The following is a 27,093-nucleotide window of genomic DNA, read 5'->3' on the forward strand; positions in this document are numbered from 1 at the left end:
TCATGGTATCACAGCAACTGAATCACTTAGATATATGAGGTGAAGGAGAGTCCTCATTTTCTTAAGTACTGAGACCACCTTCTTTTCCCTTTTTCTCCTCTCAAAAGAATTGAAATGGTGATAGAGCCTAATTACTGACAACGAAAATAAATGATGTGCCTATACAACCTCGAAAATCTTCCAAGTGCCAAAGCTGGTACAGGGGAGTAGTTTTATTATGCTCCATTTAAATATGAATTAACAAGAATGTTGTAAAATATAATGATTTCACTTTTCCAGCCCTCTAGGAACATTCTCTGTAAATGCAGAATCATCATTAGAAACAAACCATAATCTTTCTTAAAAAGTAGAGTGAATTTGAAAAAAGGCTTTTTTATCAAGTATCATGATGAATATTATTTTATTTGCATTGTAGCATGCAAATCTGTGGCCATGTTATGGATGTTGCAGGAGAGGATTTGGGCTTTAGAAATGAGTTTGACAAGATGACCTTTGATGCAAGTCTTTCAACTCCTAATTCTATGATTCTGTGATTCAGAAGAGTGGAAGGATAGAGGCTGAGAATGTCTGTGAACAGCAGAAGGCAGGGGACATGTTCCACTAGCAATCTGAGTGACTAAGAACTAAGGCATGGAGGGGCTAAATGCTATCTACTGATGAGAGGTGGGGCGTCCAACATAAAAGCTGCCAAAGACCATTCTTCCATCTTTGGGGAAACTTGGTCTATTATTATAGCTAAACCCAGTGTTCATAAGCCAAAGAACTACAGTATTTACATATTCAAAACCCTAACTCTGTTAACTTTTAACTCTTCAGCACAGACAGCTAATAAATAAACTCCTGGATCTCAGATAATACTTTAAAGTTTCTTAAGTAACTAGGAATGATGAGAGAAAGAATCCTGATAGGGACTTAGGGAAAGTAACTAAAAAATTAGAATATTTTATAAAATGAATTAATTTATTTAAATGTAGATCATTAAGCAAATTTAATTGGTTTTATTGATATTTAATAACATATTACATTATTCTCTAAGGAATTCCCATTTTTGTATGTTAATTTAAGCAACAAATGTTTATGTCTTGTTAAACTATCTCTGGTGGAAAAACTGTTAATTTGGAATCTGAAAAAAAAAAAGATACAACATAACTGAATTTTCAAAGATGAAGGAATCTAGGATTGACTGAATTAATGAGGTCAACATATAAAGAAGATTACCAGCAGTTGTTGAAGTGAAGTATCTGCTCACCTTGGCCCTGCTTACCTTTAAGAATGTAGCTCGAAGTTTAGTGACCATGGAAGGGTTAACCTTTATGCTTTCTTGCATGATGAAGGTGAAACTGAAAAGAAGAACACAATAATAAGAATGTCTGCCAGGCTCTTTGCCTAAAAGTTGTTCGGATGTCTTGTTAACAGGGGAGGAATTCACATTACCTGTCAATTAACTGCCAGGCAAAGGAAAGGTCACCAATTATCTGCATAGTGATCAAGACCTCCTCTTTAATGTTAATTGTTCTGATCATTTGATGGAGAAACTTCCGTGTGTCAGCAAGAAATTGACACACTTGCAGATTGGACTCTAGTTGGTGAAATTCTTGAACCTGAGTGATGGAAATAAATTTAATATTAACTTTTCTCGAAATTATGAATGCCTTCTTCTGTGCTGATTTTCCCAGAAAATAAATTTAAATACAGTCCACTCCTTGCAATGGTAACAATATTAAGATCTGTTTGGCAATATATTCAAAATTATAACTTTAGAAACCTTTATATCGGCAAAGTTATAAAGTGATGAGTAAGTGCTGATGTGGGCACCTGGATAGAAATGGTCACTAACTGCATAGCATACACAAACACATTATACATACATTTTTTCATTTTAGGAGCAACAGTTATGATTTTCTCATTTAATTTAGGAAGGAAAACCTTAGTTTCTGAAGACTTCTAAAGTTGTTAACAAAGGATAAACCTCGGTTTATACTTAAGATGCTGGCACTTATCTGCAATTAAATTTGTTTGATGGTAATGGATAAAACAAAAGAATTGGTCTATGTATAAAAGGCATGGTAACTGCACAGTTGTCATGTGAAGACTTTCCTTACCTCTTCTAATGCCTGTATTAACTGCACAGTTTTTCTGCCTGCAGCAGTGGAATCATCATAATTTAAAGATAATATTTGCTTTGAGATCTCTCGGAACCAAGCTTGTAGATTTTCTGGTAATAAGCAAACAAAAGAAAGATTACTAAAGACGTGTAATTTCTTTCGCTGCAACATCCTGAAGGATATTTCAGTTTAAACTCACTTCAGTTCATGATTATTAAGTATTTACTAAGTGCCCAACAGTAGGCACTCACATTTATGAAGTAAGTATATGGTATGGTCCTTGCCCTCAAAGAGATTATACTCAAGTTAAAGAGTAAAGATTTGAGGAATAAAATAACTACCTGACAATATAATTTTTAAAACACGTGGCATACACAGAAAACAAGTATTATGAGAAGAGGGACAGGGAAAAAATCAGAGTGGGCAGAGTTGTCAGGGGCTGCTTCGTGGATGAGATGCAACTTGAACTGCAGCATGAAAACTCGATCAGATTTGTAAAGATGGGGAAGTAGCTGGTGAGAGGCAGTCTAGATAGAAGTCACAGTCAGGGCAAAGGATCTGGGGCAGAATGACAGTGACATGTTTTAGGAGAAAATGAGATCAGCTGGCAATAGTGTCGGTGATGCAGTGGGGCTATGTGGCAGGTATGGGTCGGACTAGGTGATCTCTGAGGCCCCTTCCTACTCAGATTTTATAGGTGAGTAATGATGGCACAAATTTGGATGTGAAGAGTGTGACACACTCAAACAAAACTTCCTTTTTATGTTCTGATTTTTTTGGTGTATCTTCAAATGTTCTCCCTGTAATATTTCATTTTATTATCAGTCTTATGATTTACATTCTACACTGCTTAAAGCACTGACAAACCATTTCTGAGTTGACAGCTACCATTTTAAAGATTCAATAGAGGATTAGAGTTTCCTTAAAGCAAGGAAAAGGATACATCAATGATTAAACAAACAAAAAGATAAAAAACCACTGACATAGATTCGTAAGCTTTGAAAAATACTGGAAATACAACAAAAAGAATAGGAACTGAGAGAGTAATCGGCTTGGCTCTGTTAAAACACACACACACACACACACACACACACGCACACACACACACACAACACCCCCCCCATACACCACCCCCCACTAAAATACAAGATACTAGTAAGCACTTTGCTAAACAATGTGTTTCTGTAAAGTAACTATGTATTTTTTTGCATTGAGGGTTGAGTTTTATGACCCATCAGGTCCTGTAAAAGGAAACAATAAAACAAACCAAATTATTAGAACTACCAACTACTAACCATGTAAAAGAGTAAAACTAAGTTGAAAGTCCTATAAACAGGCATAAATATACTGTGCACACTGACTGTATAAAGGGCTCTCATATACTATAGAAACAAATATAGAGCACATAAAAATACAACTCTTCTGGACAACTCTGGCAAGAAACTTATATATTGGCTTTAAAATAAAAGACTTAACATTTGAAAAACAATTATTTTTCTCTAAGGGTCGCCACTTTTTTTTCCTAGATACATTTTCCTGAGGCAAGTGAAGGTTCTCAAAATCATTCCACTGACTTTGTTTCGTGCTCAGATTTGGGAATATTCTTTTCGAAAATCAGTCTTCAGTTCCTTTTTTTATGCTAATGCTGACTGCTCACTTGTGTGAAAGTAAGCTGTCTAATGGGCAAGCAAAGGTGGTGAAATCTGTAATCTGAGAACCGTCCAGCACTTGTACTTCAGGCCCTGCGTATTAAACGAATGAACTGTGAAAGGGTTAAAGGTGAGGAATGCTTGTAATCCTTTTTTGTGACTAAAGAGGTTAACAAATCAGGAAAAACGGTGGCATGAAATTGCTATTTGAGGATATAGCCAAGAACTGATCAGCAAAAATGGAAAAAAAAAAAAAGCAAAGCAAAGCAAAAGGGTCGCCAACTTGTCAGCTCTCTAGCACTTATGTTATCTTCACATACATATCAAATGTACCAACATTTTTTTCTTGAACAATTACCATTTTTCTCCACTCTTGTTAGAGGCTTTACTCCTGAAAAGACATCAGCAAGTTCCATCATCCTCTCAGAGCCTTCTTTCTTGTGATGCTCCCATTTGGCTTGCTTTTCTGAAAGCATCTGTTTGAACATCTGGAGAATGGTAGAAAAGCCATTTGTAGTTGAAAGAAAACTAATATTAAATACTTTATTGACAGTCCCTGAATGAAATCCATATTTTAATTGAAAAAAATATCCCCAAAGTAATACTACTTAAGCTGCTTTTATTCCAGAGACAGTAGAGTGGAAAGCTTAACAGGCTGGGAGCCGGGCTCTTGTTTAGAATCTGGCTTTCTCTGCCCAAGCATCCTTGGGCAAATCACCTGATCCCTCTGGGCCTCAGTGTCCTCCTCTTTGAAGTGGAAGAGGTGAGTGTAGAATTATAGGATCTCCAAGGTTCTTTCTAACTTTATAATTGCTTAATTGTATCTTTTCCTTTGTTAGGAAAAACCAATTCTGAAGAAGACTCCTGTGGGAGTAGGAAGAAAGATCCTTGGACAGGAGTGAGCCTTGCTTGGGGTTGTGGAAGGAATCTTTGTGATCTGGGCAGGATGATAAAGGATGATGATATGAGGAAATGACAAAAAAAAATGGGGCAAGAAACCAAGAGGACTGACACTGCCAAAATGAGCAAAGAAAAGGTAACAAACAACATGAATTAGAGATCTTCAGAAAGCAGGTGAATTTGGCCTCACTGAGACCTACTTGAGATGTGACTCATGGACAGAACATCTTGATGAAAGGATATACTATATCCAAAAGGAGCAGATTAAATTAAAAAAAAAAAGTTGTTGGGGTAGCAGTGTCTGGCAAGAGGATATACTTAAGTGAGGAAATTTATAAATAAGGATAGGAAAATATGGTAGACAACACCTGGATGGAGTGTTTGGAGTGTCAATGGAGGGAAAAGAAAAAAAGGGAATATTATAGTGAGAGAAGACTATAGGTCACAACATCAGAAGGAAATGATGAACTGGGCAAACACCACAAAATGGGCACAGTAGAATGATACGAGAGCAAGGAGGCTTCAATGTCAGAACTATCTGCTGTAACTCTCTCTGCTAAGAAAAGAACTGATAAATGTTTGATTAGCTTCACTAAAATACTGTAATTCTTCTAAAGGTAGAGGAAACAACAGGGGAAATTACTGTTCTGGATCTATTCTGACCAATTAGGAAGAACTGGTTGCCAAAGGAGAAATGAAATGAACTTCAGGTACTCTATTTAGTATCTGAAATCACACAGGTGAAAAGCTGAACAGAACTGAATAATTTCAAAGAATTCAGGGAAGGGATAGGTAGGATCTCATGACCTAAAATTCCACAGCGGATGTTGGTCCAAGAATGATGTGATGCTCTCACAAATAAAACTCTGCTAAAACAAATGAAAATTATTCTAATAAAGGAAGGAGGAACTCTCTAAAGAGATCAATGCAGATTCACAGGGACCATACAAAATTAAAAAAGAAATGTAGGATCATAGAGTCAGAAGGGTCCTTGTAGATTGTCAAGCCCTATACTCTCTATAACAGACAAACATACAGAACTAGAGAGGTTATGACTTGTCCATGCGGTACAGAAGATAAAAGTGAGGACAGATCTCTGATGTTACATACTAAAAAGGAGCATGGTCTTGTATGAATAGCATCACAAAAACTAGAGCCTGGTGCTGGATGCTATGCACAACACTAAAACTTTTTGTAGCTATAGTGGTAGGGGCAGTAGAAGATCAAAGAAAAAGGGACCATTGCTTGGTACGAATGGAATGATAACAGATGAAGGAAGAAAGAGTGAACTCCTATTCTGCTTCTTTTTTCTTGACAAGGAGAATCATATATTTGGGATAGAACCAAAATGTTCAAAGCCTGGTTGAAAGCCAAGGAAAGTGAAAAGAAAGAAATGGAGTGCTTCGCTATTTTCAGAGTTCTAGTCCTTAGGCCCAAAGGACTGTATCTCAGACTAATGAAAACTGGAGTATGTGGTTACTTAGCCTCTATCAGTAATGATGAAAAGCCATGGAAAATACAAATGTCACAGGAATAGGTAGTGCTATACATGGATCTTTTAAAAATCCCTTCAACCCCGAGACCAGCCCCTCCAACCTCATTATACATGTTACTTTCCATCCTGTATTCTGCCGAGCAGTCAAAATCTCTGAGTTGTGAGTTGTGAGCCTCTGTTTCCCATGTCCGAGCCTATGCATGGGCTGCTGCTCGTCCTTGCAGTGATTCCCTTCTCACTTCTATCTCACAGATCCCTTTCCTGATTCCCCCAACTGTTAGTGCCTTCCCTCAGTAAACAGCTCTGCATTTATTCTGTATCCCTGCTGACTCCTCCAACGGAATGGAAGGTCTTTGAGAATAGAGACAGCTTCATTTTTGTCTCTGTATCATCAGCTCACCTCAATCACTACCTCTTACATGAGGCTTCTCTCTGTGCTCCCCCAGCTATTAGCACCTCCCCACCAACACTACCTTGTATATATTTTGTACCTACTTATATGTGGACATGCCATCCCCTCACCCCAAACAGAATGTAAGTTCCTCAAGAGCAGAGATTGCTTTTGTATCTTGGCGCCATGAAGAGTGTGGAACATAGCAGGCATTGAATAAATATTTTCTGAATTGATGTATCAATCATGCAGGAAGTGGTGGTTGACCTGAGAAGGAAATGGTGTCTAAGAGGAAGGGATGAACATGGACTGCACTCCCAGCATGGGGGGACGGACTGTGCACAAAAGAATGGAGAAAGATGACAGAATATTGAATGTAGAGAACAGCAAAAAGGCCACTTGGGCTCATCCAGAGTGTGTGAAAGGGAGTCATGCACAATAAGAATGGAAAGTGAGATTGGAGCCAAGGGGCAGAAGGCTTTAAACGATAAGCAAAGGAGTTTGTATTTGATTCTAGAGGAAATAGGGAGCCAATAGAGATTGCTGAGCAAGGGAATGACACAATCAATTCTATGCTTTAGTAATATCTCTTTGTAAGATGTATGGAAGATGGACTGGAAAAGTGACACTAGAAGCAGGGAGACTAATTAGGAGGCCATTACAATATTCCCAGCAAGTGGGGAAGGCCTGAATTAGGGTGGTGAGGATGTTCATGGGAGAAGGGGACAGATGCAAGGGAGATTGTGGAGGCTGAATTAACAAGACCTGGGGACTGATTGGAAATATGGTGCAAGAGTGAGGAATAAACGATAAGACAGGTTGTGAACCTGGGTGACTGGAAGGATGGTGGTAGCTTCAACCAAAATAAGACATCTCAGAGGACAGGTGGTTTTGGCACCCCTCGGTTCTTCAACTATGGATAATGATAGCACCTACCTCTCAGGGATCAACTGAAATAATACTTGTGAGTGCTTGGCCCACTGCCTGGCACATACTAAGTTTTTAATAAATATTTGTTTCCTTCTTTTTTTTCCTTTTTTTGGGGGGGAGGAGGGAAGGGAATAATGTGTTTTATTTTGTCTTTTCATTTTAAGATGCCTATGGGACATCCAGTTTGAAATGTACAATAGACAATTGGTGATGCTAGAATGGAGCTCAGGAGAAACTCATCTTCACAAGAATCCTGCAAAGTAGTAGTGGAAGTATTGCCACCCTTATTTTACAGGTGAAGAGACTAAGGTTCAGGGAGGTCTATGATGACTTGTTTAGTAAGTAGCCTCGCTAGACTGGGAGTCCTGGGGCTTTGCACATAATAAATGCCTAATAAATGGCTGGTTGATCCCAGAATGAGGTGGAATGCTGGTTTTTAAAAATCAGAAGACCCTGGTTTAAATCTCAGCTATGGAAATTACTATTTCTATTTCCGTGGGTAAGTAAGTTCACTCCTCTGGGCCTGTGGTTGTCTTATTTGAAAAATCAGGGAGAATAGATAATCTCTAAGGTTTCTTCCAGCTCTAAATCTCAATGATCTATGAATCCAAGTATTTTGATTTGAAATTGAGTGTGTACAGTTAGTGAAGAGAGTAGTAGACTACAGTCAGGAAGACTTGTGATTCAAATCCTACCTCTGAAAATTACTACAAGAGCTGTATGATCATGGATAAATCACTACCTTTACAAGTCTCGATTTCATCATCTATAAAATGGAGACAGTTAAAATGGAGCCCTCTCTCAAGGGCTGTTGGGGATTCAAAATAAGATAGTGTATGTAAAGCATACTGTAAACTTTAAAGTGCTATGTAAATGTTTCTTACAATGATCATTTCAATGCTTCCTTTACAAAATAATCATTTGTTACCTCTTTAAGTATGAATTCAAACTGGGCAGTATCGAGCAGCAACTGGAAGAGGATCTTTGGGTTGTACTTTGAGTCTGCCAGAATTTGGTCCTTGATTTGACGAAGGCGTTTGTTATTTGGGTCACAGGCTACATACAGGAGGGAAAAAGTTATCAATTTGCATAATGCATATCAAAATGCAATTTACATAAGCTCTTATGAGCACAGGGAGACTACTTAATTATTCAGTGGTTTCACAAGCAAAATATTTAAAAATAAGAATAAATAAATCTCAGCAATCACCTCCAAACCAATAATCTCTACAAGATTTGTTCTCTTGGCTCTACTGAGGAGGCAGTGGTAAAGTGAACATCCTCACAGTCAAGTATCCTTTCCTCTTATTATTTTCAATTTAAAAGATTATTTCCTGATTCATAGAATTAGAGCATGCTTTTTCCTGACAATTAGAAGTAACAGTCATAAGTTGCAAATGAAATGAAAGGATCACACAATCTCAGAGCTGAAAGGGACCTCAGAGGCAATCTAGTTTAAGCAATTAATCAACAAGCATTGATTAACCATCTGCTCTCTGCCCACCACTGAGGCCACAAAGAATAACCTGACATTTTCTGAATAATCACCTCTTTTTTGGTTTTCACAAGTGATTAGGTAGCCTTTGTTTGGACACCTCCAGTAAGGGGGACCCATAATTACCTGAGGTAGCTCATTCCACTTCTCGAAAGCTCTGATTATTAGGAGTTTTCTGGGTATTAAATCTAAAATCTGCCTCTTTGCAACTTTGATCCATTGCTCCTAGTTCTGGTAAAACAGAACAAGTCTATTCCCTTATATGAATGATACAGCTCCTCAAATACCCAAAGACAGCTGGCTATTATGTCCCTCCTACACCATCTGATTGTCAAGCTAAATACCCTGAGTTCCTTCAACTCATCCCCAAATGGTATGATCTTTGAGGTCTTTGCTATCTTGACTGCCTTCTTCTGGACATCAGCAGTTAACTTTTTTTTTTTAGGTGGTTGGGGTTAAGTGACTTGCCCAGGGTCACATAGCTAGTAAGTGTCAAGTGTTTTTGGTCTGAGGTCGGATTTGAACTTGGGTCCTCCTGACTTCAGGGCCGGTGCTTTATCCACTGTGCCACTTTTGCCCCCAGCAGTTAACTTTTAATCTTCCAATCATCTGTGTTTTTTAGGAGACCTCTCCCCATCTACTGATAATCAGCCTGGACTCATTTTTCAGTGGTTAACATAGTACCATTGCTTCTTATTCTCCCCATCTCAGTGATACTGAACCCCGAACTGAACAACCCCACCCCCTGCCCCCAAGCCCCCCCTCTTTGTTCCCTCATCCCTCAACCTCAGCCCCAAAGCCCCGCTCTAAAATTGTTATCCCTTCCACTGTGTCCTTTGGGATCTCTGCATCATAATTAAAAAGCTTCTCCCATCTTAAGCCTCTTCCTTTCTCATTCTTCCTATTTTCTAGCACTTACTGAGACTCGGATCCCTCTGGAAGACATGATATTAGAGCTAAGATCAAAACTATTAAAAACAAAAAAATACTCAAAATATTAAAAGTGAGAAATATGGAATACAATGGAAACAACCTAACCTTGAATTACGGATTGGTCACATATACAAATAAGTTACATATAAAGTAGAATATTATAAGGACAAGAGAGATCTAGACAAAGTGCTACCACAAATTTTTGCTTAGGAGGAAGAGTGATGGCTTTATGGAAGAAATGGTACCTAGTACTGGGTTTGAAGTGAAAGGCTTCAGTTCACGTAAGGTTTCAACCATTACTATCTGTGTGACTTGGGGCAAGTCACTTATCATCTCTGGGCCTGTTTTCTCATCTATAAAATGAGGAGGTTAGACAGATGACTTCTAATACCTCTTCCAGTTCTATAATGGTGATCTATAATGGCAATGTTCCTGAAGGACATATGTTAGTTCTTTAGTTCAGTAGGAAAATAAGACCATTTAGCCCCACAGGTCACCATCCTGGAAGCACCTTTCAGTGATTTGCTAAAGTACTCTAAGGCTTTCCCGTGGACACCAGAAACAAAAGATACAAATAATGATTTGAAAACTTAGGTCACCTCAGCCCCTGTCTTGATGTACTTGAAAGAGCAAACTCTCCCAGGCTCTGCTCTACTATACTCTTTCAAGCCTTAGCTTTAAAGAAAAAAAAAAAACCCAACCCAACCCAGCACAATATAGGATAAGGGACTGTTTGTAGTCAAACACAGCTGAGTGGCTGTAGGTAGAAGGAAGGTTTTTGAGGTATAGTGAAGCTGGATCATGAAGGGGACATCAGAGTTGCCTCTACATCACAATGAAGTGTCAATTAGGCTGGGGGTGGAGAATATATGTTGGTGCCATGAAAAGCCAAAGTTTTAGGGAGGACAGGCTGAATCAGGTAATTTTTAACATTGCCTGCATTCTGTCTTCCAAACCATTTCAGACAATCTTTCTGATCTCAAGCTTTGTTCCTTCTTTTGGTTTCATACTCATCTCAACTTCCTGGGGCCTTCTCTCCTCGTTACTGACTCTATTCCCTGGCCACCATTTTAGCAAGGACCTCAGCCATAATTCACTTCACTCTCATTTGGACTCTCTCCATAAATTTCCTCTTTCTCCCATATGGGTAGACTTCCACCATCTCCCCCCATCCCCGTCACTCTATTCCCTCTTTTTTTTTCCTATATGTAGGTATCTTCTTCCATTAGAATGTAACCTATTTTGGGATAGGGACTACCTTATTTGCTTATATTTGTATCCCTAGTAAGGTGCATAAAATGTAGTAATTGCTTAATAAATGCACTTGCTATACTCTCTTCTTTTATCCATCCATCCATGTCCATCCATACATTCATCTATCTAACCTATTTAGGATTTCGGCCCTATAGATAAACCAAGATTCTTACTCAGCCTGTTCTTTATATTTTGCTCTCTTAAATCTCAATTCAGATCCCACTCTTCCTTCTTTTTTTCATGATAAAAGGTTGTCCCCTCCCCAAGCCAGTGATTGTCCTAATGATTTATACATTATACATGTATACATGTCCATCTGTAAAATGAAGGGGAACTCTAAGGCCATTCCAAGGTTCCTAACAGCTATGGACTCCAAGCAATAAGTTTCTGAAGCTCTAGGGCAACAGGTAACTCAACAAGTATCCATTAAGCACTACTGTGTTTAATAAGGCATTGTGACAAGACAAAGTAAACATCAATTCCTGTCCACAGGAAGCCTAAATTCTAAGTAAGTGAGGCAAAAGGATCAGGAAGAGGATTGGATACTCAGGTCAGTGAAGGCTTATCTTTTGAAACTAAAGCAGAAAAAAAATCTATACCTTGAATCAAAGAACTGTTTATAGGAAGGCACCCTAAAATACGACTTAGAGATAAATTGCTTGTTACACGAGGAGGCAGCACGACATAATAAAAAGGCCTGGGACAAGCTCAGGAGACCTGATTCCTAGACCTAATTCTGCTGCTGTGGGGTTCGTCTGACCTTGGGCAAGTGACTTCTCCTCTCCTCTACCTTTAATGAGTAGGGTCAGACAAGCTCTACGGTCCTTTTTAGCTCTAAAAGGCTGATTTTTATGCTCTCTAAATGTTATCATTAAGTGTAGATCATCAGAGCTGAATTTTGCCACAATCACACAGCTAGTTAGTGGTAGAATCAGAGCCAAGGCCCTGGTTATTTGACTCCCAGACCATTGTTCTCTCCATTATTTCACATCCATGAGATCTTTTACAGCAGCTAACCTAGAATGAAATTTGTGTGAAAGCATCAAGTGAGGAAAATGCAAGATGATAAGAAAATGTCTTGAAACGGGACAGGGTGGGGGGAGGCAATGCTGCAACAGTAAGTAGAAAAGAAAAAGGTTTATTGTTACAGAAAATGAGGATTATAGTGAACCACTGAGTGTCCAGCAGTGTTTACACAAAAGTGACACGAGCTGATAGATACAAGTATGTGGTTATGAGAAAGGCATGCCCTGTGAAAGCAAAGGGTAATTCATTAGACTTGAATGAGGCAGCACAGTATGCTAGAAAAAGCATGGTTTTGGAGTAAAAAAATGTGGAGATTTGAGTTCTGCTTCTGCCAGAGAGGATCAGAGGACTTAGAATTAGAAAGGACTTAAAATAGTTTAGAGGGAATGTAAGCCATCCAGTTACTGGAAAAGACTACTGTATTCCCCAGTGCAACCCAAGAAATGGGCTTTTTCTAAGAAAGCAGCCTTATAAATTTGGACAGTGTTTAACAGTTTTCCTATGCCTTGACAACCTCTGTATGGGCTGGCTTTTGCAGTTAATGACCCAAGCACCTCCAGAACATGCTGGACCCATAGCACAGTAATAAAGAAGATGACAACGAAGCCAAACCATTGGGAAAACCAGAGTGGATTTTATAACCTAGAGAAAAGTAACCACTAAGGGTGATTAATAAGCCTAAAGATTTGAGATTTTTAAAACAACAATCCTAAACTGAAAGAACTTTTAGGCTGACAACAGATTCTATGCATGAGAATTTTACAATTTCACGAGGGCACGTGTTAAAAAACCCCCAAAACAAGAGCGCCAACAAAACTGATTAAAAACTGGATTAATGCTACAGATAACTTGAAGCTTGCAGAATCATCTTCTTCAGAAATTTTCAAAAACTTTCTGACATGGGGCAGGTTCAATCTTTTGTGACAGCAGAAGGATGGACTGATTCAACTGAATCCATCAACAACCACAATGACAAAAAGGTTGGGAACCTGGTGTTCAGGGGGAAAAAATTAAAGTGATTGGAAATAATTAGACTGGAGAAGACCAGATATAAGCAAATGTTCCTATTTTAATTGGATAAGAAGGTGGCTACTTCAATACAGGCTGGTGTAGTGGAGAGAGTGTCAGACAGAGTTAGGGAGAATGGAGTTCTCATCCCACCTCAGGCACTGACTAGACGGTAGCCCTAAGGAAGTCATTTCACTGAACTCTCTTGAATTCAGCTCCTTATCTGTAAAACAGAGAGGCTGGACTAAATGGCCTCTAAGGGCCCTTCCAGCTTAGATCTATGGTCCTAGGTAAACCTGACATAAAAGAATCACAGAGAGGTAGAAAGGACCTCATCTACTTTTTCAGAAAGAAACACTCACTAGAACATCCCAGAAAGGTGGTTGTCTTGTCTTTGCTGGAAGAGCTCCTTTGAGGGGGAACCCATCGCCTCAAGACAGCCTATCCCTCTTGTGCACAGATGCCAATGAATTGCCTCAAAAGGGGTAGGATTCTTACAGTGTCATATTTCATTACATATACACGCTACAGTTTGATCAGCCATTTCACAATCAATGGACACACATTCAGTTTCCATTTTTTTGCTACTGTAAAGAGTGCTATATAAAGACCTATTCAATAGGGCCTTTCTGTCAATGAGGGTCTACAAGGGCCTCATTATGTTCTAACCATGAACTGAAACCACCAGCCCAGTTTAAATTAGACCTGACCTATGGTACCACTCATTTTACAGATAAGGAAACTGAGGCTCAGAGAGGTTAAGTTACTTGCCCAGGATCATACATTTAATCAGTGTTAGAGGAAGGAATTAAACATATGTCTTCCTGCCTCCAAGGCCAGCACTCTGGATACTACTCCATATTTCATCTCTGTAGGATGAAGTACAAACTCCATTGGACATTTAAAGTCCTCCAAGATCTATCCCCAATCTGCCTATCTCCCAAATGACTATTCCATTCTAAATAAACTAGTCTAATCAACATTTCCCAACAATCCCTTTTACGTCCCTATCTTTGGTAATATAATCTCCCTGCTCAGCATACTGGCTCATTTCCTCCTGGACAACTTAAAAGCTATCCATTTTTAAGAACCAACTAAAAATTTTATCTCCTCTGTAAAACTTTTCTTAATCACTCAAGACTTAAGAACACTACCTTGATCAAAGTCACTCAGCCAGTAAATGACAGCTGGGGCTCATACTTAGGCCTTCTGACTCTAACTCCAGTCCTCTTTCTACCGCCTTGGGATCGGTTTTTATTCAAGGTATCTTCTCTTCTGGACTGCTACACTTTATGAGGGAGAATGGAACTCTTAATTTTAAACATGAAACATTATATGAAAGGCTACAAATTATGGACATTACCTGAGTCTGCAGTATGAAGCATCAACCACCGGATAGTGACATTGCAATCTCTCAGGCAGTTCAGCAGCCTTGGGATGTTATCCAGAACTAATTCCTCCCTTAAGTAACCTTCTTTTAGAAACTGCTGCACTTGGGAATGTACCCGCTCACTGACACTGGCGTATCTGCTTGCCTTTGAGGGCAAAACAATTTAATTAATTCAATAGAAAATATTATTTGTGTGTGTATAAGAATATATATAAAATTTATAACTTACAAAAGCATCACATGCCAGTGAATTATGTGGAAAACAGTTGTAGTGACTGCACAAATTGAAAGATATATGTGATAAATTATAGGTGTTTAAGGGGCTTGTGAGGAAGAGGTGAGAATGCTGTTTGATATTGCCAGCTATTTCATTACCGTTTACCTTGAAATTTAAGGCAGAAGCAGCTGAAAAGTAAACACTACTGTATGTGTAAGGCTATAGTGGAAAATAAAAGTAGGTCAGCTTTTAGTGGACAACAGAAATGGCTCTAATTAGGCAAAGAATAGACAGGTATCTAGTCAACTTCCCTTATCCAGAGAGAGAAGTAAAATAAAATTTAAAACATTATTAATGTTTTCCAGTTGGGTTGAGACCATCAAGTGATATTCCAACAGCAGGCACTAAAGAATCAATTTAAAATGTCCCAAAGCAGAATATGTAAATTTGGAAAGGCATCTTGGTAATGAAAAATTAATACTCTCGGAGCAGGAAGTAATGAACTTCACTTTCTCCAGGATATATTCCAGAAATCAAATTATTTTATATATTATTTATAAAGTATAATTTACCTAAGTAAAACAGGCTAGACTTTTTTTTTGGTGGGGAGGGGAAGTACATGGAGAAAAGTATTGTTCTTTGTAGGGCAGAAATTTTAAAATTCAGACTGCCAGAGTGAGGAACAGGCTATGAAAAGCTAGCTGTGCTCCCCCAAATCAATTATTCTTCTCTATCCAGGTTTTTCTTTCTCCTTTGAATTTTTATCAAAGTAACAGAATGAAGTGTTATAAAGGAAAGAGAAGCAAACTCTTGGTATTTCTGGGAGTCCATTTTCTTAAGCCCATTTACCCATCTACATTCCTTGAGACGCTCTGAATCATAGATGGAGTTGCAGTGGTAGAAACTATTTCTTAAGGATGCTATCATCACCTTTCACTTTACCAATACAAAAAATTAATCTCAGCCAGTTCATTAAAAGCCAATTTTGCTTATGAAAAGAAAGATAAGTAAAAAAGCAAACTGAGTCACTAAAGGTTATGATCCCTTACTACAGTATGTCATTTGGGCCATCATTTAGGCAGTTAGGTGGCACATAGGTGAGGGTGCTGGAATTGGAGTCATCAAGTCAGGTTTTCCTAGGTGTGTGATTGTGGGCAAGGCACTTAATCAGTCTCAGTTTTCCCACTTGTAAAATGGGAAGCACAATAGCACCTACTTATTGGGGTTGCTGTTACAATAAGAAGAGATAATTTATGTAGAGCACTATGTCAATCTTAAAGTGCTCATACGAATATTAGCTTTTATCACGTCTTCCTAAAGGCTATAGGTCTATTTTCTAATTATATTGCATGTTTTAATTATGCAAGGTTATTGTAACATTTTGCTAACACTTAATGAAATTTTCTTGTAATTTATCATTGAATTAATGTTATTCTACTGAAATGCCTATGTAGACTTGTCTCAAATTGACTGATACAGTTTATGCTTTATCTTGCAAACAGTCGTGAGCAACTTTTCATTGATTAACCAGACATACCTGCTCTCTGATGTTTGAAAAATCCAATGTGTTATTCAGAGCAGTTTTTGCAGCTTTGTAAGGTTCCCAAGCATCTGCAAGATTGACTGTAATTCCCATGTAAATGCTAATCACCTAAAATAGTAAATAATCATTCATTCATTCAATAAAGATTTAATAATACCTATTCTGTAAACTCCATTGTGGAGGCTACAAAGTTATATGAGATGTGATCCAGCCCTCAAGTTGCTAATAATGTAACAGAAACAATAGAGAGTTTTTTAATCCACTCAACATTAGTTTTAAATATGGTTACGTATACCAACTAAACTTCTCTTTTCTGGGTAGAGAGCTTCCTGGAAAGCCAAACAAATCGGAAAAACAAGGGAAGAGAACCTACTCGCATGAAGCTTGAATTCCCTAAGAGCTAACCTTTCTTCTAATTAAAATGTTCCAATTTCTATGGTGGCATCTAGTTAGAAAAAAAAGGGTAGAATTACAACCTTCCTCTTCATCACTCAATTCTAACTCCTCTAAGAAGTTCAACTGTATCCATCAACTCCCAGCTCCAAGTTGTTCTTAAGAATGTCAATAAGCATGTTCACTTAGGCCACTTGTAATGCAAAATCAAGGGTTGAGTAAAGGAAACACTGGACACTTCCTAAGGACAGGAGTCTAGTCTGCTTTATATTTTAACAACCCTTGGTAATACCGAGTATAGTATTATGTATAATGGAAGTGATTCATAAATACTATTTTTTTCTCTGGTTAATTTAAAATATAAATTAGAGATTTCAACCAAGTCTAAAAAATTCAAACATTCTACTGAAGTATTATCAACTCGAACTGAAGAATACCATGATATTTTAAAAGTAAAATTCAGTATAAAGGCAAACTTTTACTATATGAGAGGCAGCCTGGCACTTAGTGCTGAATAAAGTCCTGGCTTTGGAGGTAGTGGGGGCTTGGCTTCAAAACCCACTTACGGCAGTGACCAGATATGTGACTCACTATCTATCTGAGCCACAATTCCCTAAGACTACAAGTCACAGATGAGTTGTATCTGTAATAGATGAGAGTAGGATTATTGGTCCAAGGATAGGAAAGGTAAATACAAAAACTACTTGAATAAATGGTTACTGTGACCATGGAAACATGTATTTTAATGTGATTTTACTTTAAAACCCACTATTTATAAAAACAACTAAAAGGTTCCAATAAAAAAATTGGACCTCCCCAGCAGGTCTACCTAACATGTTGGAAGCTTTCCTTTAAATCCATTCACACTGTGGGAGCATCAATGGAGCCCAAGGTTTGCTACATTGAACCCTAATTCCTCACTCTTACTAAATTACTGGCCCACCCTCTTTTCTGGTCAACTATCTTTTTGATGAGAAAAAAGAAAGAAGGAAAGAACATTTTGTAGCATAAGGCCTGGTAAAAAGTTAATGTACAATAAGGACATGTACCCAGTTATCTGGAAAATATTTATCCACTATTTCTCTCATTTTTGCTTGATGGTTATGAAGAATAGACGGCTCAAAATAGAGGATCACGTAGAGCATAGCAGCTTGATTTGCAAGGGCAGTGCTTCGGTGCTCTGGCAGTGGATATGCTGAAACCTAGAATAAAGAAGAAAACCCCCAACGCTTGAATTTCAGGATATTTTCTGTCGCACAGTTGCCAAATAGCTGACACATACCAGCTATTCTAAATCAGTGTTTTGTAGACTGGCAGCGAGGACCTCTTACTAGAGTTACAGAGATCAGACCTATAAGTACCACAAACTATTGAGCGGTAGTAGAACCAACCTCAACATTTCCCCCTTCTCTACTATTCATATCATCTACAAGAGAGAGTGGAGGCCCAAGCAACATTTTGACGGTGGCAATGTCTACAAGGATAAGTATAGCCTTTATATTTTAAGCAGTTTTGTTTCATTAATTTTAGGAGAGGGTAAGAAGAGGGACAAAGTAAAGGAGGGATGTAGAACAAGGTAAAAAAAAAAGGGCAAGAAATCACAGTGACTGTAACAGTGGACAGGAACGAAGTAGATTTAAAAAAAAATCCTCTGTAGTGGGCAGCTGATGAAGCTGAGCATAGGAAGAGAGGTATATGAACTGGTATTGAATCTGACTTCATGAGTCCTTTAATGGTAAGGCATTTTAAAAAAGGCAACTAGTAGGTTGTCTAAAACAGGGCTTCTTATACTTTTTCCCACTCGCAATCCACAGTTTAAGAAGGGCTGGTCTAAAACACTAACACAGTAAAGGTTACCTTCCTGATTCTTGGTTAGAATTCACAGTGACTGTCTGCAGCAACTCTCTGAAACATCTAGAGAAAATACAGAATAGTACAGACCAAGGGATGATGAAGCCTAATGTTTATTGCCTTCAACACCCTCTGAAGGCAGTGGAAAATTCAGATAATTTTTTTTTTAAGGCAATTGGGGTTAAGTGACTTGCCCAGGGTCACACAGCTAGTAAGTGTCAAGTGTTTGGTCTGAGGCTGGATTTGAACTCAGGTCCTTCTGACTTCAGGGCCAGTGCTCTATCCACTGCGCCACCTAGCTGCCCCTGAAAATTCAGATAATGTTGAGGAAATAGAAAATGAATATTAAAAAAACAAAAACAAACCCCAACAATACTACATTATCTTGCAAGCTCCAGTTGAAGGGGGGCTTGTCAGTAGACAAAAAATAACTTTGTTGTTTCTAAGATACCACAAACTTTATCAAATCTGGGTCAAAAGTTTGTTATGGAAAAATGAATAAAAAAGCTTATTCTGCATGTGACTCAAAGGGTGACTTCAGAATCTTGCATTAAAACATCTTGATAGAATAATAAAACACTAAGAGTTGCAAAGGACCTTGAAAGTCATCCAACTCATGGGGAAGCATGAATCCGCTCCTAAAACAGATGGATGGGTACCTCTGCTTGAAGGCCTTCAGGGGTGGGGGAAACTTTCAGACTATGCTGGTTTAGAATTATATCCTTTATAATGCTTGATAAAAAAGCCTTTGGCAAATTCATTATTCCTTTTAAGAAAGATTATGTGATTTCTTTCTGATAATGAGTCTTGGTATAAAGAAGATAATATGTATATTTCACATCATTCTTATTAATTTGCAAAAATTAATTTGCATTTGAAGAGAATGCAATAAAATTACTTTATATTTCAATGATGGCACTTGGAAGATTTTTGAGGGAAGATTGACATGTAACCTTGTACCTGCATTTGGTCTACATTTCTTTTATTTTCATTATAATAACATTCTATGGCTATTTCAATTCTTTTTAACTCTTTGGTTTTTTTTTTTCTTTGGTGAGGCAATAGGGGTTAAGTGACTTGCCCAAGGTCACACAAGTGTTTGGTCTGAGGTCAGATTTGAACTCAGGTCCTCCTGACTTCAGGGCTGGTGCTCTATCCACTTCGCCACCTAGCTGCCCCTCTTTTTAACTCTTTGGAGAGGGAAGAGAAGGAAAGAGTTCTTACAGATAAAGATGAGAACAACATTTAAAAAAATGAAAAATCCCCCTGCCTCATATCTAAGCAAAATAGTTTCAATGATATTCAAATATGAAGCTTAACTACTGTGTTCTTTTCCAAGTCCATCAACATTGGATTGAAAAGCAAAGCTGTGTAAGTCAAATGCCACTACAACAAAGAACTCTGAAACAAAAGTAAGTCCAAGAGCTAGTATGCTTATTTAAACAATTGGTGATACAATAAAATAATTTTCTCTGATCTTAACACTGCTTGCAATGCATTAACTTTACAAAACAAAAAATGAGAAATATGGCTTTTGTATCTAGTAAAAACAAGGAAAAATTATTTTAGCATGCAGATTGTTTTAAATTTAAAATGAATTCAATTCCTACCTGGTTATAAATATCATCAGATCTTAATCGCCCAATAACCATGCTGACAAAAGTTTCACTAATGGGCACTCTGCCAAAGTAACTCTCTGGATAGTTGGGCGGTCTTTTGGCTCCTGCTTGGCTAGAGTAGCCTGTGCTACGAAGCAGTTTACAAATATCATCCATATTTGAGTCAGCAGAAGATCGAGCAGCACTGTCATATCACATAGAAAACAAAACAGAAAACACTTTACACAGAAATCAGAAATTTTAATTCAACAGAGTAGAAACCTACTGCAACAATGGATTCAGATCAACTGCAGGTCAATTCACATACTTTAAACACAAAAACCAGGTCCAGTATCAGCCTGATGCAATGTAACTAATTTATGAGATGGGCATTAGTTCTAAGTTCCAATGTCAATGTTTTGTAATAACCAATGTTATCAAAAACAACAAAACTTCACCATAAAATCTTTTTAAAAATACGATACAATATCCATTTTCCCCCCTTAGAAGGCTGTTTCCTTCTAACAGAAGTCTTTAAAAACTATTCTTTTTCCTAAGGAATGCCTTGAGTATGAAATCTTATGTAAGCAGCAGTATGGACTAGATGATCACTTATTGAAGTGGACCACATGTTGTAAACCAAATGTCAATAAGAACTACACAGGAAAAGATGATGTATTAATAAAAAAAACTGGTAACTGCCAAATGACTTAATTCAGAGGGATTCAAAAGGAGAAAAAGATACATTTTCAAAATGAGATTTTAAAGGCTTCCCCCTGCCCAGCACCCCACCAAATCCTACCAGGAATACAGGTATAGTTGCTCATAGTGTGTTTCTAAGAAAATATATGGATTTTAAAAATCAGTTTCCAAAGATACTAACGTGAATGAAGTATAAGCTGGTGCTCATGGGATAAGTAAACCTATCAACATATTGTCAAGGACCAGTGAGGAAGGAGACTGCATTGGCAGGTGACTCTATATTAGCCCCGCCACTCAAAAAACTCTAGAAGCTTCCTCTCACCGTGGGATCAGAAACAAAATCCTTTGTTTGGCTTTTGAAGTCCTTTATAACCTGGCCCTTTCTTATCTTTTCAGTCTCTTGCACTTTATACCCCTCCACACATTCAACAATACAGAGACACTGGCTTCCTGGCTGTGTCCTGAACAAGACCCTCCATCTTCTGACTCCAGGCATTTTCATTGGCTGCCTTTCATGGCTGGAACGTTCCTCCTCATTTCTGTCTTCTGGTTGCCTTCCAGTCTCAGTTAAGAGCCTATCTTCTGCATGAATCCTTAATGTTACTACCTTCCCTTTGAGATCATCTCCAATTTACTCTGTATATATCTTGTTTGTAATTGTTGGTCAGTTGCTTCAATTGTGTTTGACTCTCTGTGACTCTATGTGGGGTTTTCTTGGCAAAGTTACTGGAGTGATTTTGCCATTTCTCTCTCCAGCTCATTTTACAGATAAGGAAACTGAGGCAAACTGGGTTAAGTGACTTGTCAAGGGTCCCACAGCTAGTAAGCATCTGAGGCCAGATTTGAATTCTGGTCTTCCTGACTCTAGGCCCAGAACCGATATAATATGACATTTAGCAGTGAGGACTCAATAAAACCATAGTTAAGCACTCTATTTTCAATCGCTTGTGGACACAGAGCTCTTGGACCACAGATAGGTAAAAGCAAGGCTGGGAGAACAGTTCACATGAAGAAGGCATCCTCTTGTGAGGAAACCCATGAACCAAAGAGTGGAAGCAGACAGGAAATAGTTGGATAAAAGTAAAAGAAAAGAGAAACAAGATTTTGTCCCTAGGGTTGACTTGACTACAGACCACATGGACAGAAAGAGGGAAGAGATGCAGAGTGTGGGGAAGAGATGCCCAGTCTGCCTCAGAAGCATGAATATAGCAGAGACAGGGCCTTCATTTATCCAGACACCTGCAGGTGTTCTCTCTCTCTCTCTTCCCAAAACAGAACAGCCAACAACTTCTTGATCTGATAGCTGTCTTCAAGTGTCTGAAAGACTGTCCCATCGGGTCCTTCAAGGTACACCCAGGAGCAACTGGGAGGAGGGGGAAGAGGGGGGAGGCCAATGGAGGCTTGAGGTTAGGACAATGTTCTCAACAATTACAGCTGTCTCAAAGTGGAAGGGCTGCCTGGGGAAGAAGGGGAATAGAGGGATGGGGCTCCCTCCTTGGAGGTCTTTAAACAGAGGCAAGTACATTATAGTGGGAATTCCTTTTGTTAATGGGTTGGACCAGATTGCCATTTTTAAAAATCAATTTCCAATGATACTAATGTGAATGAAGTATAAGCTGGTGCTCATGGGATATCAACATATCAACTATCAACATATTGTCAAGGACCAGTGAGGAAGGAGACTGCTTGGGCAGGTGACCCTATATTAGCCCCCTACTCAAAAAACTCCCGATGCTTCTTATCACTTCTTCTAATTCTTAAATCCTATGATTCTGTGATGGCAGTTAAAAATTCCATAAATTTATTTGCTGTGAGTTGGCAGAACGGACAGAATGCTAGACTTGGAGTCAAGGAGACCTGAGTTAAAATCTGGCTTTAAACACCTACTAGCTGTGTGAGAATGAGCAAGTCATTTAGCTTCTCTCTGCCTCAGTTTCCTCATCAGCAAGATGGGGATAGTAATAGGGGTGTTGTGAAGATCAAATGAGGTATTTGTAAAGTGGTCTGCAAACCATAGAGAGCTATATAAATGCTAGCCATTATTATTACTTGCTTAAGTTTTTGTATGAATAGAAATAAAGAAGTTAAAGACAAGACTTCCAAAATGCTTTAAAATAATTTGTTAAACAAAGTTAGACCCAATTTGCTCTTTAATATTTTACTAGTATCCCTTTCAGGACATATATGTTTTACTTTCACAAGGGTCCAGAATGGTGAGGCAACATCTTCTGTTGCCTCTATTTTGGGAACATACAGCATACACTGCATTTTTTCCAGCGGTTTTCTTTTTAAAAACACAAGCCAAGCACAGTCACCTGTATCGATAGTAGGAAACCAACATCCTCTCTCTGACTTCGCCTTCGATCTTTTGATCAATAACCAACAGCATGACCCCGTAGAGGTAGAGAGCTTCACACTAGCCAAAGAGAACAAGAATGACCAATGTCAGGTGATCTAAAGAACAGTATGCTATTTTCTTATTGAAGGAATTTGATGTTTTTAAAGGATCTTCTCATTCTCTTTCTCTGCTGGCGATCTCTGAGTGCTGATTTTCTCATACCCATTGACTCACTGGTCCTGAAAGGGGAGTCAGAATATTCCTTGCTCTCCACTGTCATTTCCAGATTCTCCCCCTATAATCACCACTCAGACTCCTTTCCTCCACTGAAGTTCACTTTATCCAAATGTTCCACCCAATTCAGATTCTGCTGGCTGCTCTTTACCAATCCTCAAGGCACTCTCCATTGTTTCTCAATGAATTCAATTGGCTCACAGTCTCTCCATTCCAATTCCTGCCTTCATACTCTCCAACATCCATGTTGATGTTCTCTCGAATGACTTAATAGTTTCTCAGCCTACTCAATTCCCATGATGTCCATTCCACCTGTGTATAAACACAGGGCCGTCCACACTCTTGATTTTGCCATCACCCACAAGTGTTCTACCTCCATGACCATGAACTCTGAAAGTCCTTTATCCAATTATAATCTCCTGTTACTCCATTTCTTCCTAAGCTTTACTACTCTTTAAAAGTATTTGGGGATTCACTCTGACCTCCAATTTTTCCATCCTTCAGTCTATTTCTAGTTTATCACCTCCTTTGGCTATTACTTTCCTCTTTTGCGAACACTGACCTCTTAGATAATATTCTATAATGGCCCTCCTCCCTAATGTATATTCTTGAGTCGTCCTGATCTGTATCTCACCACTGGACCCAGTTTCTGGTTTCTTCCCTGCTGCCTAAAAACATGCTTAAGTGTTCCCCATCATTGAAAAACCCTCACTAGATCTTGTCATGCTCCTAATCATCTTCCTCTATTTCTCTCCTCCTCAAATTTCTAAAATCAGATGTACCCTCAGTCCCTCCACTTTCTCTCCTTCATTTTCTTCCAATTCTCTGCAGTCTAGTTTCTAACCTCATCATGAAACTGAAAATGCTTTCTCACAAATTACCACTGATCTCTTAATATTTGTTAACTCTACTGGGCTTTTCTCAATTTTCATCTTTCCTGACCTCTTTGCAGCCTACGACACTTTGCACCCTATGACATTGTCTCCACCTGGACAATCTCTTCTCTGGGTTTTCGTGACATTGTTAACTCTTGGTTCTCTTCCTACTTGTCTGACTCCTACTTTTCAATCTCCCAACTGGATTATCACCTATGAGATGCCAAACATCTGTGAGTGTCCCCTGAGACTCTATCCCATACATTTTCCTCCTTTCTCTCTATATTAACTCACTTAATGACTTCATCAGTTCCCATGAATTCAATAACTATGTCTATGCAGATGACTCCCAGGTCTATATAACCAGCCCTCATTTCTCTTCAGAGTCATGGATGTCCTATAGGCATCTCGAATTCAACATGTCTAAAACAGAACTTACATTTCCTCCCAAACCTAATCCTCTTCTCAATTTTCCTTCTATTAATGAGTACACCACAATTCTTACGAGCCTCTATATTTATAACTTTAGTGTTATCTTTGATTTCTCATTCTCACTCATTTGAAGTATCCAAATAGTTGCTGAATCTTTTGTATCTATCTTCACAACAACTCTTGAATATGGTCCCTTTTCTCCATTCACACAGTCACTGCTCTTATCACCTCTTGCCTGGGTTATTTCAATGGCCTCCTAATTGGTCTCCATGTCTCTATTCTTCTCCGACTCCAATCCCTAGCAAAAGGTAGATACTTAATAAATATTTGTTCAATGGACTTGGAGCTGTGAAATCTGCCCTACATCTGCTGCCCAAATTGGAGCATTAAGCCTTTAGTGCATTTGACAGTCAAATATCTATGGTTTTAACTGAAGAAAAAAATGATGCTGAATTAATACTCAAATAATTTTATTTTACATAGTTAATGTTAACAACTTACTAGAAGTTGCTTTCCATCTTCATTGAGCAGAACAGTTTCTAATGTCTGTTGAATATAAATTCCTTCACTGAGATCATCCAGATATCTAGAAGTGAAGACACAGAAAAAGTATTTGCAAAAGGAAGACATCATAATCTTTTCTCAAAAGATGTTCAAGTATAGGGTTTTGAACATAGTAGGTACATGATATTTATCTGATAAATTGAATTTCAAAGTGAGAAAGGCTAGAGTAGAGCCCAGTCTTAGGTTCTAAGGTCTCATGGATTGCCAGGTTGCCATGTTGGAAAGTGTTCTGCAGAAAGGCCACATAGATAAGCAAAAACAGAAACAACTGGCTATATAATAAGGCGGGTGTTGACCCTATATCTATACTCTGGAAACACTGACTGTAGAAGTCAGTAGCAGGGTTAGAAGCCCATATTAAAATCAGGGTTGGGACAGAACCCTGATGGCTCTGTGCAGCTGCACAGACTAAAGTATATGGCTACAGGAGCCTCTATAGGGCATCACCACAAACTGCTATGTATACCACTCAGATGGCCTAATCACAAATATTTCAAGGATATCAAAATATGACCAAATATAATTAGCTGAAATAATGAATGAGATGTACAAGTACTCAACAGCTATAGGAGAAACAAGAAGCTAACCTGAAAAATGTCACCTTCTCACCACTTAGGGTTTTCTAAGGAGTGGAAAACAATAGATAGTAAATTAGGATATAGCTATTCCATGTTCAATTACATAGTGCAATGAAAAAAGCTTTAAACTTGGAATTACATGATCAGAGTTAAAATTCTGGCTCTGACACTTACTACCACAGCTTCCTCATCTGAAAAATAAGGGGGTTGGATTAGATAACTTTTAATGACCTTTCCAGCTTTGGATCTAGGATCCTATGAATAGTACTCATGTTATGCCTAAGTACAAAATAACATTACTAAATTTCTCAAAGGAAAGGGAATGGTATTAATTATATTATAGCATATATTAAAATTTATATTATTTAAAGATTAATATTAAAGTTTACTAAAATATTGAGAAGAGCACTGCTACAAGAATGAAAAGATACTGCTGTCTGGGATAAACTAATTGTAAAGGGTCATATGGGTAAATCAAGAAAAATGCCCACGACTGTCTGAATTTTTCCCAAATGTTCCTCTGTTCCTTTCCTCACGATGCATAATTTACTAGAATCAAACTATTATTAGATTCATGAATACCTGTTTAAGTCTACAATGTATTTATGGACACTCTGAAAAGCTAAATAAAATCTTGTCACAATTTCTATGTTGTTTTCACGAAATTCTTCATCTAAATCCTGTAGGTCTGGTCTTGCTTCCAGTCTGCTTTCACACAACTCTGGACCCTGAGAAGAAGAACAATTTTCTATGAAGTCTAAAAGAAAGTACATTTGTTAGTTACGCAAAGTTTTTGACTCGTCTTATGAAAATTTGATCTTATGACCCTAAGAGACATATCAATAATTTTAGGTAGAATTTAATAATTTATGAAGATAATATAACTGTATTAAAAATCTTCTGCATATTCCTAGGTGAGAAACTTATCTAAATTATACTAGGCATTAATTTACATTTATGTTAGAATATTTCAACATGAAATGCAAAATTAATGTTTTCACAGGATTCTATTGTACTCTCAAAATATACAATATATGACTATTCTGAGCTTAGGGTAATTTTAAAATAGAGCTCAATATCTCTTTAAAACATTCAGAATATACCTTCTTTTTCATTGATACCTCTTTTCCACAGAATGAGTCTTTCATTTTCCAAAGAAAGTGTACTTTAGAGGAAAAGGGATTACTTTAAA

The 27,093-nt window shown here is 38.1% G+C and overlaps 1 protein-coding gene across 2 annotated transcripts in view; it reads right to left on the minus strand.

Moving 5' to 3' along the window:
• LOC114030638 (WASH complex subunit 5) overlaps positions 1–27,093 on the minus strand; it is a 69,608-nt gene that overhangs the window by 32,439 nt on the left and 10,076 nt on the right. For both annotated transcript variants that reach the window (XM_027845488.1, XM_027845489.1), the window contains exons 3-14: positions 26,484–26,629; positions 25,261–25,345; positions 23,196–23,296; positions 20,191–20,383; positions 17,779–17,931; positions 16,331–16,444; positions 14,550–14,721; positions 8,399–8,526; positions 4,113–4,242; positions 2,103–2,215; positions 1,435–1,601; positions 1,265–1,340 (exon numbers count right to left, since the gene is read on the minus strand). In XM_027845488.1, the coding sequence (XP_027701289.1) occupies positions 1,265–1,340; positions 1,435–1,601; positions 2,103–2,215; positions 4,113–4,242; positions 8,399–8,526; positions 14,550–14,721; positions 16,331–16,444; positions 17,779–17,931; positions 20,191–20,383; positions 23,196–23,296; positions 25,261–25,345; positions 26,484–26,629 (1,578 nt within the window). The remainder of the gene's footprint in view (positions 1–1,264; positions 1,341–1,434; positions 1,602–2,102; positions 2,216–4,112; positions 4,243–8,398; positions 8,527–14,549; positions 14,722–16,330; positions 16,445–17,778; positions 17,932–20,190; positions 20,384–23,195; positions 23,297–25,260; positions 25,346–26,483; positions 26,630–27,093) is intronic.

This window comes from Vombatus ursinus, unplaced genomic scaffold (genome assembly GCF_900497805.2).
Source record: "Vombatus ursinus unplaced genomic scaffold, bare-nosed wombat genome assembly UNPS02014973.1, whole genome shotgun sequence".
NCBI classification, from domain to species: domain Eukaryota; kingdom Metazoa; phylum Chordata; class Mammalia; order Diprotodontia; family Vombatidae; genus Vombatus; species Vombatus ursinus.